Source organism: Chrysochloris asiatica, unplaced genomic scaffold (genome assembly GCF_000296735.1).
Source record: "Chrysochloris asiatica unplaced genomic scaffold, ChrAsi1.0 scaffold00062, whole genome shotgun sequence".
NCBI classification, from domain to species: domain Eukaryota; kingdom Metazoa; phylum Chordata; class Mammalia; order Afrosoricida; family Chrysochloridae; genus Chrysochloris; species Chrysochloris asiatica.
This window is the reverse complement of record NW_006408580.1, coordinates 1,794,417-1,808,102: the sequence shown is the minus strand read 5'-3', so window position 1 is coordinate 1,808,102 and position 13,686 is coordinate 1,794,417. Positions and strand designations below refer to the sequence as shown.

The following is a 13,686-nucleotide window of genomic DNA, read 5'->3' as shown; positions in this document are numbered from 1 at the left end:
CAGAGGACTAGAGTGGAGAGTAAAGCGTCCAGCAGATAAGAAGAGAGGGCATATGCACAAGAACACCCACACTTACAGATAATACCTACTTGATCCTGGCTTCAAGGACTGGATGATCAGAGCTCAACAAGAAGAAGGAAGAAGAGGAAAAAAAGAGTGACCAGATACAATTTTATGAACTTGACCTACACCGATGGATGCAGTAGCTCAAAAAGGGGAACAAGTCTTTACAGCAAGGATCATTCCCAGCCACTCCATACACAGAGTAGACAGGGATGGGCAACTTGGACATTGGCTACCCAAAATGGGGGCTTCAAAGGCAAAAAGTGACTGGCTGGCTTACAAGCTTTCAAGAGGGAAGCTAGATCCAGAGGGCGTGGAGGAAGTTAGGATCTCCACTGAGTAGTATCCGATCTGTCTAGGTGGGGCTGATGAAAGGAAATGCTGATACGTCTCTTGTGATACAACAGTAAATAATTGTTATTAGGACTGATTGTGAGTTGGAAATGTAAAGGTAGACATTATGTAGCAAGGAGGGGAGTGATTAACTTTGCAGTCTAGGAGTGGAGGTCCCTGGGAACATCAAGGGAGAAGAGCGGAGAGTGGAACTCTACCCAGAGAAGCAATGATGCCAGAGATGGAGGCAGAGATGATGACATGGAGAGATGGAGTGGCTAGGGACTTTAGACCCAGAGAGAGAGATGGGGCTGTATGCTGACAACCGGGGGTGTTGGTTGATGATGCATGGAGAAGATTGTATAACCATGGGAATGAAATGATATACGATAGGATGAATGTGAAACTAATGTTCTCCCATGTAAACTATCAAATAATTCACAATAAAACATTAAAAAAAAAAAAAAAAGCTAATATACACAGTGAATAGTTACCACATCCATAGCACATAGGTCTGAATCTGGCTGGTCTGAATTTCAACTTCTCATTCTCCCTGCCTTATAAAACAGGACAGGAACTCTTCCAGGCCCCTCCTGAGCAATCCTTTGCCTGGCCAAGATGAAGACCATGGGTGCTGACAATCAGAAGATGAAGTGAAGGGCATGACAAACTAGTTAAGTGACTTCTAAATGTGGGATTAAACAGACTGCTCTCCCAACAGCAGAACCCTTGAAATCAGAGAGCATAGGATCACAGCTGCTGTTTCTAACTCTACAAGAACTGAAAAAATCACAACTGGTTGAGGACCACTAGTTGTTGTTGTTGTTGTTGTTAAGTGCCCCTGAGTCAGTTCCAACTCATAATGAACCAGATTAGGGTTTCCAAGGAATGGCTGGTGGGTTTGAATCGTCTACCTTGTTGTTAACAGTCCAATGCTTATCCTACAGTGCCACACCAAGACCACTAGTGTAGGTATGTAAAAAGCAGTGGGACTTTTACCCTTAAAGAGAATATAGTACTAAGTGTCACAACTCCAGGTTGGAGTGCTATAATAGGAAAAACACACTTTATTTTTCATATTTTGTAGGGATTTGGAAGATTTTTTTAATAATGAGAAATCTTCCTTTTACCTCTAGGAAATAATTAAGGCTTCCTGACTGGATACTTGAAAACACAATCAAAGAAGCCCACACTCTAGAGACAGATTATCAGAATGAAATAATTTAAGAAGTTGAAAAAAAAGAACATCAGTGGAGAAAAAAAATCAAAGAGTGGTAGATACAAGAAGAAAGAAGGAAAAATCAAGAACCTGAAATTTGTTCATTCACCTAACTTTTCTTGACCACTTCAACCACTCCATCCATGTACTAAATAGCACTTAACACTTGCAAACATTCACAATGTGGCAGCAATTATCATGATGCACAAAATAGATTTGACTCAAAGAGTTATGGGAACTGAAGTAGTATGGGAAAAATAACTAGGCAGGTGACATATCTGAACTGAGTCTTAAAGGACAGTATAAGAACACCAGCCTGGGTGATATACTTAGAGAATTATCTTTGCAATGGTCACAGATTTTGAAACCCATGAGCAAGCCTGCTCAACTCAAGGCTACTCACTTCATAATGGTTCAAAGAAAGGAACTGTACTCATTTTCTCTGGTAGTTGCCAAGAAAGACACTCTGGGTTAAAATGTATTTTCTTTCCATAATTCTGGAAACTTCCAAAGTTATAGTCTACAAAAAATGGCTCCTAATCACAGAGCAGCCTATGCCACCCTAAACACATGGTGTTACCTTTAGTGGGAAGACCAGAGACCAGTGACTTGAGCCAAGTACAGTGTAACAAGGGACTAGGACTTTGTACTTTCATATTATTCAGTACCACTCTGCATCCTCAATTCAGAATTTTTGTATGATGCACCAGACACAGATAGTCAGTTTGGTTTTGTAGTCCCCTGTAAGTTTGCACCAAAGTTTGTATTTCTTTTATGACCGACCAAATATTTCACACAGATTTTTAGGAAGCTGCTAAAACCACTTTTAATTTACAAAAACATTCTACATTTCAGAAAGATTTCCATTATAAAAGCCATTAATGTCCCAATGTTTAGTAAATTTAAACTATTTTCTAGAGTTTTCATCTGTGTAAAAACCATTACTATGCCAATCTTCACAGGCCAAATAAAGATGGTATATAAAGGCAATATTTTCCATTATTTCCTACCATAACATAGACAAGTTAAAGGAAAGTAAACAATTACAAAGATATTCTAGAAACATAAGCCTCTCTGCTACTGTAGGGTAAACACTGGACTGCTAACCACAAGGTCAGTGGTTCAACCACCAGTCGTTCCTCAAAAACCTTATACAGGGTCACTATGACTGACTCACAGTGGCAATTAACAACAACATCCAATGAAAGGAATCCTGGTGGTGCTGTGAGTTAAGTGTTGGGCGCCTAACCATAAGGTCAATGGTTCAAACCACTCAGCTGCTCCACTGGAGACAAAGGAGGCTGTCTGCTCCTGTAAAGATTTACAGTTTCAGAAACTCTAAGGAGCAGTTCTGCTCTGTCCTATGAGTCTGGATGAACTCAACAGCAGTGGTTTTTCCATCTGTCCAACTAAATGAAGCGAGACTAATGACTCAGGAAACAATATCAGTAATTGGTGCATTAAATCAACCTCCCTTTGTTAGTTAATGGTACTAGTAGGAAGTTGGTAAGAAAGTTAGAGACAAGTATAGTTAGTAATATATTTTCAGAGAGACTAAACATCTTTCTCAGACTTACGGGGGAAAAATACTTTTCAACAGACACACTTTTCATGGATACCACAGTATTTAAATAATAAAGCTACGTTTGCATGCTCTTTAGAAACATGCTTGCATTAAGTGATGACTTGTTAATTAAAAAAAGCAAAATAAAACACTTGGGTGCAACATAGAAATCTCTCCCTCAGTCAGTAGATAGAGACCAGCATAATTAACAGATCTTATGCTTAATGGATCTGTTAATAAACAACATTCTTGTCAATGGAGAAAAGATTGAAGTTGTCAAGGACTTCAGTCTTCTTGGATCAACCATCAACACTCATGGAAGCAGCAGTCAAAAAATCAAACCATGTATTGCATTAGACAAACCTGCTGCACAAGACCTTTTTCAAGTGTTGAAGAGCAAAGATGTCAGCTTGAGGATTAAGGTGCGCCTGACCCAAGCCATGGTATTTTCAATAACCTCATATGCATGTGAAAGCTGGGCAGTGAATAAGGAAGACAATAGAAGAATTGATGCTTTTGAGTTATGATGTTGGAGGAGAACATTGAAAGTGTCAAGGGCTGCCAAATGAACCAACAGATCTGCGTTGCAAGAAGCGCAGCCAGAGTGCTCATTGGAGGCCAGGATGGCCAAACTTCGTCTCTCATACTTCGGACATGTTTTTACGAGGGACCAGTCACTGGAGAAGGATATCATGTTTGGTAAGGTCAGAGAAGAAGAGGAAGACCCCCAGCGAGATGGACTGGCAAAGTGGCAACATCAATGGGCTCAAGCGTGGCAACAATTGTGAGGTTGGCCCAGGATCAGGCAGTGTTTCATTCTGTTGTGCACAGGGTTGCTATGAGTTGGTACTGACTCAATGGCACCTAACAACAACAACAAATGCTTAATGGAGTCCTGGTGTTGCGTTGCAGGCTAATGCACTGGACTGCAAGGTCGGTTTAAACCACAAGGATGGTGGTTCAAGCTCACTAGCCACTCCTCAGAAACTCTGTATAGGGTCGCTATGAGTCGGAACTGACTCAACGGCACTTATCAACACCAATGCTTAATGCTTCATGTAATCGTCACAATTCCCTCAGGAAACAGGTACCATTATTTCTACTTTATAGATGAGGAAATTGACCTGAAGGAGATAAAGTGTGCCTAAGCCACCCAGTCAATGACTGGAAGGGCTAGGATTCTTTTCACTAGCCAAGGTGTCTCAACCAGTCAAGCCTTCAATATCTCTCTACTTATAGAGTGCTTATAATAAAGTGTGGGGGTAAGAGAAGTCCACGTTTTTGGAACAAGAGTCTTCAGAATTGCGCAACTGTCTAATATAGTAGCCAGTGACGTGCCATCGAGTCGGTTCTGACCCATAGCAACCCTGTATAGGGTTTCCGAGGAGCAGCTGGTGAGCTTGAACCACCAACCTTGCAGTTCAAATGGCTTTGCAATTTGGCACATTAACCGACAGCGCCACACCAGGACTGCATAGTAGACAGTTGTTGTTGTTATGTGCCGTGGAGTCAGTTCCGACTCATAGCGACCTTGTACAGGGTTTCTGAGGTTGTAAATCTTTACAGGAGCAGAAAGCCTCATCTTTCTCCCACGGAACAGCTGATAGTTTCGGACTACTGACCTTGTGGTTCTCAGCCCGATTCGTACCAGAACTCCTTATAGTAGACAGTAGCCACATGTAATTATTTTAACTTAAATGACTTAAAATTTCAAAAAAAATTTAAATTCAGTTCTTTGGTAGCCCAAGTGTGGCCATAATGGACTAGGAAGACTGTTGAACACTTTCATCATCACAGAAAGATCTGCTGGATAGCACCAGTCTATACGATCCCCAAGAGGCATGGTCAAGTGGGAAAATGTTATCTTGAAGCTCATGACTGTCCAGAATGCGATAGAACATCACAAACATTGAGCAGACATTTCCACCTCCACTGTTAGGACAGGCTCAGCCCTTTTTCCGTAAATTCTTTCCCTAAAATGTACTCTCAATAGTTGACATGAGAATTGCTGTAATACTGTTTACACAAACTGATGTGATTATATGTTCCAATTTGGACAGGCTTGTTTCTTTTTGAGCTGTAGGGAAAGAGAGGCACGTAATAATCCCATTTTCAAAAAGTATTGGGTCAACATACACTGGAAAAATACAGGGTAAGAGATTCATGGGTAGGAAACATCATCAGTGCAAAGTTATGTTGGAACACTGTACAAACGGAGTTTACAAATTAAGTTACAGTCACTAAAGGTGCCTACATGTGTTTCCACTAAGAAAAGGTAGTTGTTGTTATTGTTAGGTGCCATCAAGTCAGTACCGACTCATAACGACCCTATGTACAACAGAATGAAACACTGCCTGGTCCTGGGCCAACCTCACAATTGTTGCCATGCTTGAGCCCACTGATGCTGCCATATTGCCAATCCATCTCACTGGGGTCTTCCTCGGAGGTAGTGGTGGTGGTTATGTGCCGTGGAGTCGGTTCCGACTCATAGCGACCCTGTACAGGGTTTCCAAGGCTGTAAATCTTTATGGGAACAGAAAGCCTCATCTTTCTCCCACAGAACAGCTGGTAGTTTTGAACTGCTGACCTTGAGGTTCACAGCCTGAGTCATAACGACTAAGCTAACAGACCTCCTAGTTAAGTAAAATTAGGAGTCCTGGTGTGGTGCTGTGGGTTAATGCGCTGGACTGCAAAGTCGGTTTGAATTGCAAGGTCGGTGGTTCAAGCTTACCAGCCCCTCCTGGAAAACCCTATACAGGGTTGCTATAGGTCAGAACTGACTCGACAGCACTTAACAACAAGAAATAAAATTATGTGTTTCCTAAGAGAAGGCAAAAACACAACACTGAGAATGAAAACAGTGTAAGTATAGAAATTACCAAATTAGAGACATTCTGTAATGAAAGACTACAAGGAAACCATGCCCTTCCCAAAAGAGCCAACTAGGTTCCCTCTTAGAGGGAACCTAGAGCTAGGGGGCATGGAGGAAGGCAGAATCTCCAGTGAGTACTATCCAATCTGTCTAGGCGGAGCTGATGAAATGAAATGCAGAAGGGTCACTTGTGATACAATAGTGAATGATTGTTATCAGGACTGATTGTGAGGGTTGGAAATGTAAAGGCAGATGTTTTGTAGCACGGAAGGGAGTGATTAGCTCTCCAGTCTAGGAGCGGAGGTCTCTAGGACCATCAACGGAGAAGAGCCGAGAGCGGGACCCTACCCAGAAAAGCAGCGAGGCCCGAGATAGAGGCAGAGACTATGACGTGGAGTGATGAAGCGGCTGGGGACTTTGGATCCAGAGAGGGAGAGGGACTGTGTGCTGAAGAATGGGGGTGGGGGGAAGTGTAGGGGGCAGGTTTATAGGGTATACCCTTTGGTCGGTTGATGATGCATGGAGGGGATTGGAACCATGGCAATGAAACGATATACGGTGGAATGAATGTAAAACTAAAGTTCTCTCATGTAAAATATCACATCATTCACAATAAAACATGAAAAAAAAAGCCAACTAATTTTGTTAAGACTCACTTACTAGTTGCTTTTCTCCATCATTCCATGTTAATACTACAGACTCCCACAAAAGTTAATGATTGTTCTTAACTTTTTAAAATGTAAGGAATCATGCATCACTAACATCCACAATATGTTCTGTAGAACAGAACATTTGGATATTGTGCAAACACCAGCTTATATACAAAGGGGACATCAAGAACTTCGTGGAAAAATGGAATCGAAAAATAATGGAGCCTTTTCATGAACACTTTGAAGCCCATCTATCGAGGCAGTCCCAGGATGATTCAGCTATCTGTCTTAAGTTGGAACAGTTAGGTACAGTTCGCATCTAATGTCAGTTAGTCAAATGCTTATCTTAGTATATAGGATACCTTTCTGTGCCTGAAAAAACATTAAAGAAACACTTCCAGACACACTGAAACAACTTTAACATAATACATCTAATAATATTTTGATGCACATCATCAAGTAGGACCCTTGGTTATTACAAACCATTGTTCATATTTCAAATATAACAGGCTTTACAGGAGTTGGGACCCGTGGTCAGATGTTGCCAGAACAGATGTTATAGGGCACACGGCTGTAACCAAATATGCAAATACCTGGGTCAGTGGCAGAGATAATTGCTCCAAAAAAGAGACAATCCGTGTAGTAGAATTTATCCGAAAGCTGACCCACAATCTTCATGAGCTTCACCACACCATACATGAGATTTCTGCATGAAAGGAATGTACACTGAATCAGTAGAATGGCATCCCCAGAGAACGCAGACAGACGAGAAAGTAAAATCCAGTAACCCAACAAATAGGCAATCAGAGTGGTACTAGAATACTGTATTCCAGGGATATTTGCGAAAACGTCAGGCAGCTTCTGTGATTGAGCACGTACCAGAAATAAGGGTGTCTTAGTTATCCTGTGCTGCTGTAACAGAAACACTACAAGTGGATGACCTTAATGAACAGGTATTTATTTTCTCACAGTTTAGGAGACTAGAAGTCTGAATTCAGGGTACGAACTATAGGGGAAGGCTTTCTCTCTATGTTGGCTCTGGAATAATATCCTTGTCTCTTCTAAGCTTCTCCTCCTAAGCAGTCTTCATATGGCTTGGCATCTCTCTTCTCCCATCTCTGATTCTTTTGCTTGCTTGGTTAATCTCTTTTATATCTAAAAAGAGATAAATTTAAGGCACCCAAGTCCTGGTGTGGTGCTGTGGGTTAATGCGCCAGACTGCAAAACCATTTGAACTTCAAGGTCGGTGGTTCAAGCCCACCTTGGAAACCCTATGCAAGGTCGCTATGGGTCGGAACCGACTCGACGGCACTTCACAACAACTAATCCTGAAGGAGCTCTGGTAGCAAAGTGATTACAAGTCGGGCTGCTAACCTCAAGGTGAGCAGTTCAAAATTACCAGCCATTCTGTGAGAGAAAGATAAGGCTTTCTGCTCCCATAGAGATTTACACCCACAGAAACCCTATACAGGGTTGCTATGAGTCGGAACCAACTCCACAGCACATAACCACCACCACCACCACCAAACTGAGTAAGAGGGGAAAAGGAGAAGAAGAAGAAAAAAAACCCCTGCATAATATTTCATAAATAGCCATAAAACTCACAGAATTCTAAGATACTGCATGCAAAATCATGAAAATGAATGAACTGGATGAAGCTGGAAAGAAGGAAAAACTGAACTGTTACAAAGAACCAAGTAATTGACCTATTACTGCCTCTCTGCTAAGAATAGTTTCAAATCTCTCTGAACATCCTATTAAAACGTTAGTAGCCATTAAGACTCTTTGACTGGGTTAAGCATTACACCAGCAGCTCTCTCTATGTTGTGGTCCAGGAGAGACCACCAAGTTAAATATTTCAGCATGGATTGAGCACACTGCCTACAAGACAGCTTATAAATTGGGAGCAGTGGGGAGTGTTAAAATGCCCTGTACATGTACTAAGTGTGTGTGTTGGGAGATGGAGCTGGTAGCATCATGGGTTAGGGCAGTAAAAAACAAGCATGGAAATGGATCATTGTAGCCTAGAGCCAGGCTTCTAGTAAGATTCTGGATGTTAAAGACAATGTTATCACTCCCCTTTGCATCCTGAGCTCAAGAACTTTTTGCAAAATTTAATCTTTTTGAGAATAAAAAGTTATAACTTAAAGCTTGCCTACTGTGTACTACTGAGGGAGAAAGATGAGGTTTTCTGCTCCCATAAAGATCTGCAGCCTCAGAAACCCTTTACAGAGTCACTATGAGTTGAAGTAATTCAATGATACACAACTACCACCACCAACACTGTGTGTTAGGCACTGTTGCAGCACTTAAACATTCCTATTTCAATTCCCAAAGCGCCCTGAGTGTGCAATGGTTAAGCACTCGGGTTACTAACGAAGAGTCACTCCTTGGGGGAAGCAGTTGTATCTACATAAATTATTTTAAGTCCTTCGGACACAAGATTTGTCACATCTTCCCCATTTATGTATTCATCCAATCATAATTTATATCAGTATGGGCTCATGGATACTCATTTTATACTCTAGGTCACAAACCAATAAAACGTTATTTACGTTGCTGTTTAAATTATTGCAGCTTTGGCAATTAGGGGCCCTTTCAGGTTGGCTCTTCTGTCCCCCTTTGACATGCCCCCATCCTTTTGCTTGTTTGAACACTGCCTTACGTTCTGGAACTATAAGATGCTCCAGGCTCATCAGTCATTTCTGTAATGGATTCTGGTTCCTTTTATTGGAGAACTATATTGAAAACAAGAACTGGGTACTGGGTGTAATTTTATTTCATTTTAGTGCATCTTGATTTTTATTTAAATAGCCACATATGGTTGTTGTTGTTTTGTGCCATTCAAATCACAGTGACCCTGTATAGGGTTTCCAAGGCTGTAAATTTCTACAGAAGCAGAAAGCCTCAGCTTTTTCCAGTGGAGTGGTTGGTGGGATTCGAACCATCGACGATACGGTGGTTCCCCCACTGCATAACCCATTACACCACTGGGGCTCCCCCACATATGGTTAGTAGCTCCATACTGGGCAGTACAGCTTGAGATCACAAACATCAAAATAGGGAACTCTATGGGCCAGAGTCACTTACCCAATAATGAAGCAGGAAACAGCAGTCCCCAAGAAGGCATAGGACAGAATAGACCCAAGATTTCTGAAAAAGTGTCTCTGAATTAAACAAAAAAAGAAAGAAATTATGATTTTTTACAATGGGCATAAGATACATATTAAAAGTCTCTAAAACGTGGAACTTTACTTACTGCTTCCATTACATAAAGCAATAACTGAAGTAATTCCTGAATAATGCTATGTTTAATGCCTTAAACATCATAGTATAAAAATATCATGCCCATCACTCAACAAGTGATCAAGGGCTTAGTAAATTTTCAGGAAAACTTCCCTGATTATATTAAAGTACATTAAGACTGTGTTGTTGTTAAGTGCCGTCGAGTCAGTTCTGACTCATAGCAACCCTGTATAGGGTTTGCAAGGAACAGTTGCTGAGTTTGAACCGCTGACCTTGCAGTTCAAACTGACTTTGCAGTCCAGTGCTTATCCTGCAACATTACACCAGGACTGTCTCATAAATAACTGGCAGGGGCCATATTAATTAAGGAATTAAAATGAAGAAATTGAGACATATTAATCGAGGAATTGAAATAAATAAATGAGACACAGGGAAACCTGCGCATGAAGAATTCATTGTTTTAGCAAAGCAACAATGGAGTATTTTCCTTGGATAGCAGAGCTACAAGGAAGAAATATTCTATGCATAGGCCCCTAGTTAATTTTTCTCTTGTTGAATCATTCTCTGATTTATTCATGATTTTATTAGTATCCCTTTACTTTAGATTTTGACTCTCTCACACTTTAGTATATTTTTATTAAAAGTTAGAACCCACATATTAGCTATATTTTATTCTACTTGTAATCATAGGTAGTTTTAATACTTATATTAACAATGTTCTTAAGACTGCTAGGAGATAGGATTTGTCAATTGAATTACTCTCAGCTTAGGCTTAGTGATTATAAACATTCTTCCTTGTAGCCTTAGTTTAAGACAATAAAGAATCCCTAAAAGCAACTAGGCCATCAATAAGGGCTATGGGTACAAGAATTCCTAAAAACAATTAGACTATAGATAAGGGCTATGAGAATCTACAGTTATATAAATAAGAAGTCTGATCAGTAAAATAAGGAAATTGTTTTCATAGCCTCAGTTTTTTAAATGTTCTGATAAGTGATGTTTTTGTAGGCTATAAACAGATAATATATAGAAGAAGTTAATGGAGAGTTAATTGCACCTAACAACTAAAATTAACAAGACTTAACAGACAAAGGTTAAGAAACATATGTGAAGGTTAACTTGCTTCTCAGAGAAAAGAATAGATTTATGTAGGAACAAATGTTTAACTAAAAGGTTTCAAGGCGCCAGAATGTCTCCTATGCCTTGAGATAATCTCTCTTTGCTGTAACTTCTCATCTTTGTTGTAAATCTAAGGGTCGTAAACCATGAAGAATGTGCCCCAGAATAGATTGTATTTTGAGGACATTGATTACTATGAAAGCAATGTTTTTTGTAACGGTATATAAGGGGGTTGTAAGATAGAATAAAGGGAGTAATGTAGAGAAGGAGAAGAAGGGAGTAGTGTGAAGAAGGAATAGAAAGAAGGATAGTAAAGCATGTAATATAGAAAGTAAGTAGAGGGGAGTAGAGGAGGAAAAGAAAGGAGAAGAAGGATCATAAAGCATGTAAGATAGAATAAGTAAGTAGAGGTGGGCAGAGGAGAGAGAGAAGGAAAAAGTAGAGGAAAATAGAATGTGGTAGAATGGAGTAGACAATGTAGTGGAGAATGGAGGTAAAGAGTGAAGGGGAGAGTGAAGAGTAAGTAAAGAAATGGAAGGAGATTAAAAAAGCAGGAGGGGAATGAAGGCAAGAGCAGGGGAGGGGAGTAAAGGAGCAGAAGAAGAGATGAGCAGGAAAGCAAAGAATGAGCAGGACAGTAAAGAATGAGAGAAGAATAAAGCATGTAATAAGAAGATTTTGAATTCATCATGACTTATTGACTATGTGTAATTCTTTCCGCCGACGCATGCATCAACCTTCGGGAAACCCTGGAATAAGTTTGCTGGGGCTGGCTCCCGGCAAATAACCAATCATTTCCATAGATTTACCCCCAAATCATTTTACTCTAATGATTTAGAAGTGATTCAACTAGTCATTTCCAGTTCTTGTGGTGCCTTAGATCATTTACAGACATAAGTTTGAAATGAATCAAGTGTGAGAAAACTAGACGTTGTTTAATTCAGTATCAGAAAACAGACTGCTTTCACTATCTACTCATGGGATCAGAGGTGTATCCTGATATTAACCAGGATTAATCTTTGGAACCTGGGAAAGAAGGGAAACAGATGGACATTTGTTTGTTATTGTGAATAGTGCTGCAATGAACATGGGTATGCATATATCTATTTTTGTCACAGCTCTTATTTCTTGAGAACATATACCAAGTAGAAGGATTGCTGGGTCATAAAATATTTCTATTTCCAACTTTTTGAGAAAGTGCCATACCATTTTCCACAGTGGTTGTACCATTATACAGTCCCACAAGCAGTGCAGGCGGGTCCCAGTCTGTCCACAGCCTCACCAAGATTTGTTGTTTTTTGTTTTTTAGAACTTTGCTATTAATGCTGGAGCAAGATGATATCTCCATGTTTTGATTTGCATCTCTTTAGCTGTAGGATAAAGCACTGGACCACAAGGGTGGTTTGAATAACAAGGTAGGTGATTCAAACCCATCAACCACTCCTCAGAAACCCTATACAAGGTCACTATGAGTCTGAATTGATTTGATGGCACTTGACAACACAACAAAAGCATCAATGGCTAATGATTGTGAGCATTTATTCATATATTTGTTGGTCACATGAATGTCTTCTTGGATGAAGTGTCTGTTCATGTCCTCTGTCTATTTTTTAATTGAATTAGTTGTCTTCTTATCGAGGCATTGAAGTGTTCTATAAATTTTGGAGAGTATTCCGTTGTCTGATAAGTCATTGCCAAGCATTTTTTCCTGTCTGTGGGTTCTCTTTTATTTATTCTTTTGGTGAAATTCTTTGATGCACACATCTAATTTTTAGGAGGCCCCCGTCATTTATTTTGTCGTCTGTTTTTGTGTTTTTAGTTATGTTTGATAGTGTATTTTTGCCATGTACCAAAGTTCCTGTGTTTGTTCCTATTTTTTCATTGGTGATCTGGATTAAATTTAGATCTTTAGTCCACGTTAAGTTCATTTTTGTATATGGTGTGAGATATGGGTGTTTCATTTTTCTGCAAATGGATTTCAAATTTTGCCAGCATCATTTGTTGAAAACACTATCCCTTCCCCATTTGATGCATTGGGGCCCTTTGTCAAATATCAGCTTACCGCAGGGAGATGGATTTACTTCTGGGTTCTCAAATTTGTTTCACTAATCAGGCAGTTTTGACTACTGTGGCTGTGTAGTGGGTTTTCAGATCAGGAAGTGATCTCAAAAGATCAGGAACAAAGACTCCGACTTTGTTCTTCTTTTTTAATAATGCTTTGCATATCTGGGGTCTCTTTCATTTCCATATAAAGTTAGGGAATAGTTTTTCCACATCTTTAAAGAATGATATTTGAATCTGGATTGGTATAGTATTATGTCTATTAATTACTTTGGGTAGTGTTGACATTTTCACAATGTTAAGTCTTCCTATCCTTTAGCAGAGTATATTCTTCAAATTCTGCTAGTCTTTATTGTTTGTTTTTTTTTTCAGTGACTATAAATAAACTTTTAGTGTAACACAGTCAACACATTCATTTGCTTGGTGTTCCTTTCTACGGCTGGTTTTTTTTGTTTGTTTGTTTAATTTAAGGTTTTTATTGTGGATTGAGTGAAAGTTTACAGGGCACATCATCAGTTTCACATTCAACAATTCATATAACTTGTTTCATTACATTGAT

At 39.8% G+C, this 13,686-nt stretch overlaps 1 protein-coding gene across 2 annotated transcripts in view; it reads right to left on the bottom strand.

Annotated features, from left to right (window-relative positions):
- SLC9A7 (solute carrier family 9, subfamily A (NHE7, cation proton antiporter 7), member 7) overlaps positions 1–13,686 on the bottom strand; it is a 218,441-nt gene that overhangs the window by 81,610 nt on the left and 123,145 nt on the right. For both annotated transcript variants that reach the window (XM_006864239.1, XM_006864238.1), the window contains exons 4-5: positions 9,792–9,868; positions 7,295–7,407 (exon numbers count right to left, since the gene is read on the bottom strand). In XM_006864239.1, the coding sequence (XP_006864301.1) occupies positions 7,295–7,407; positions 9,792–9,868 (190 nt within the window). The remainder of the gene's footprint in view (positions 1–7,294; positions 7,408–9,791; positions 9,869–13,686) is intronic.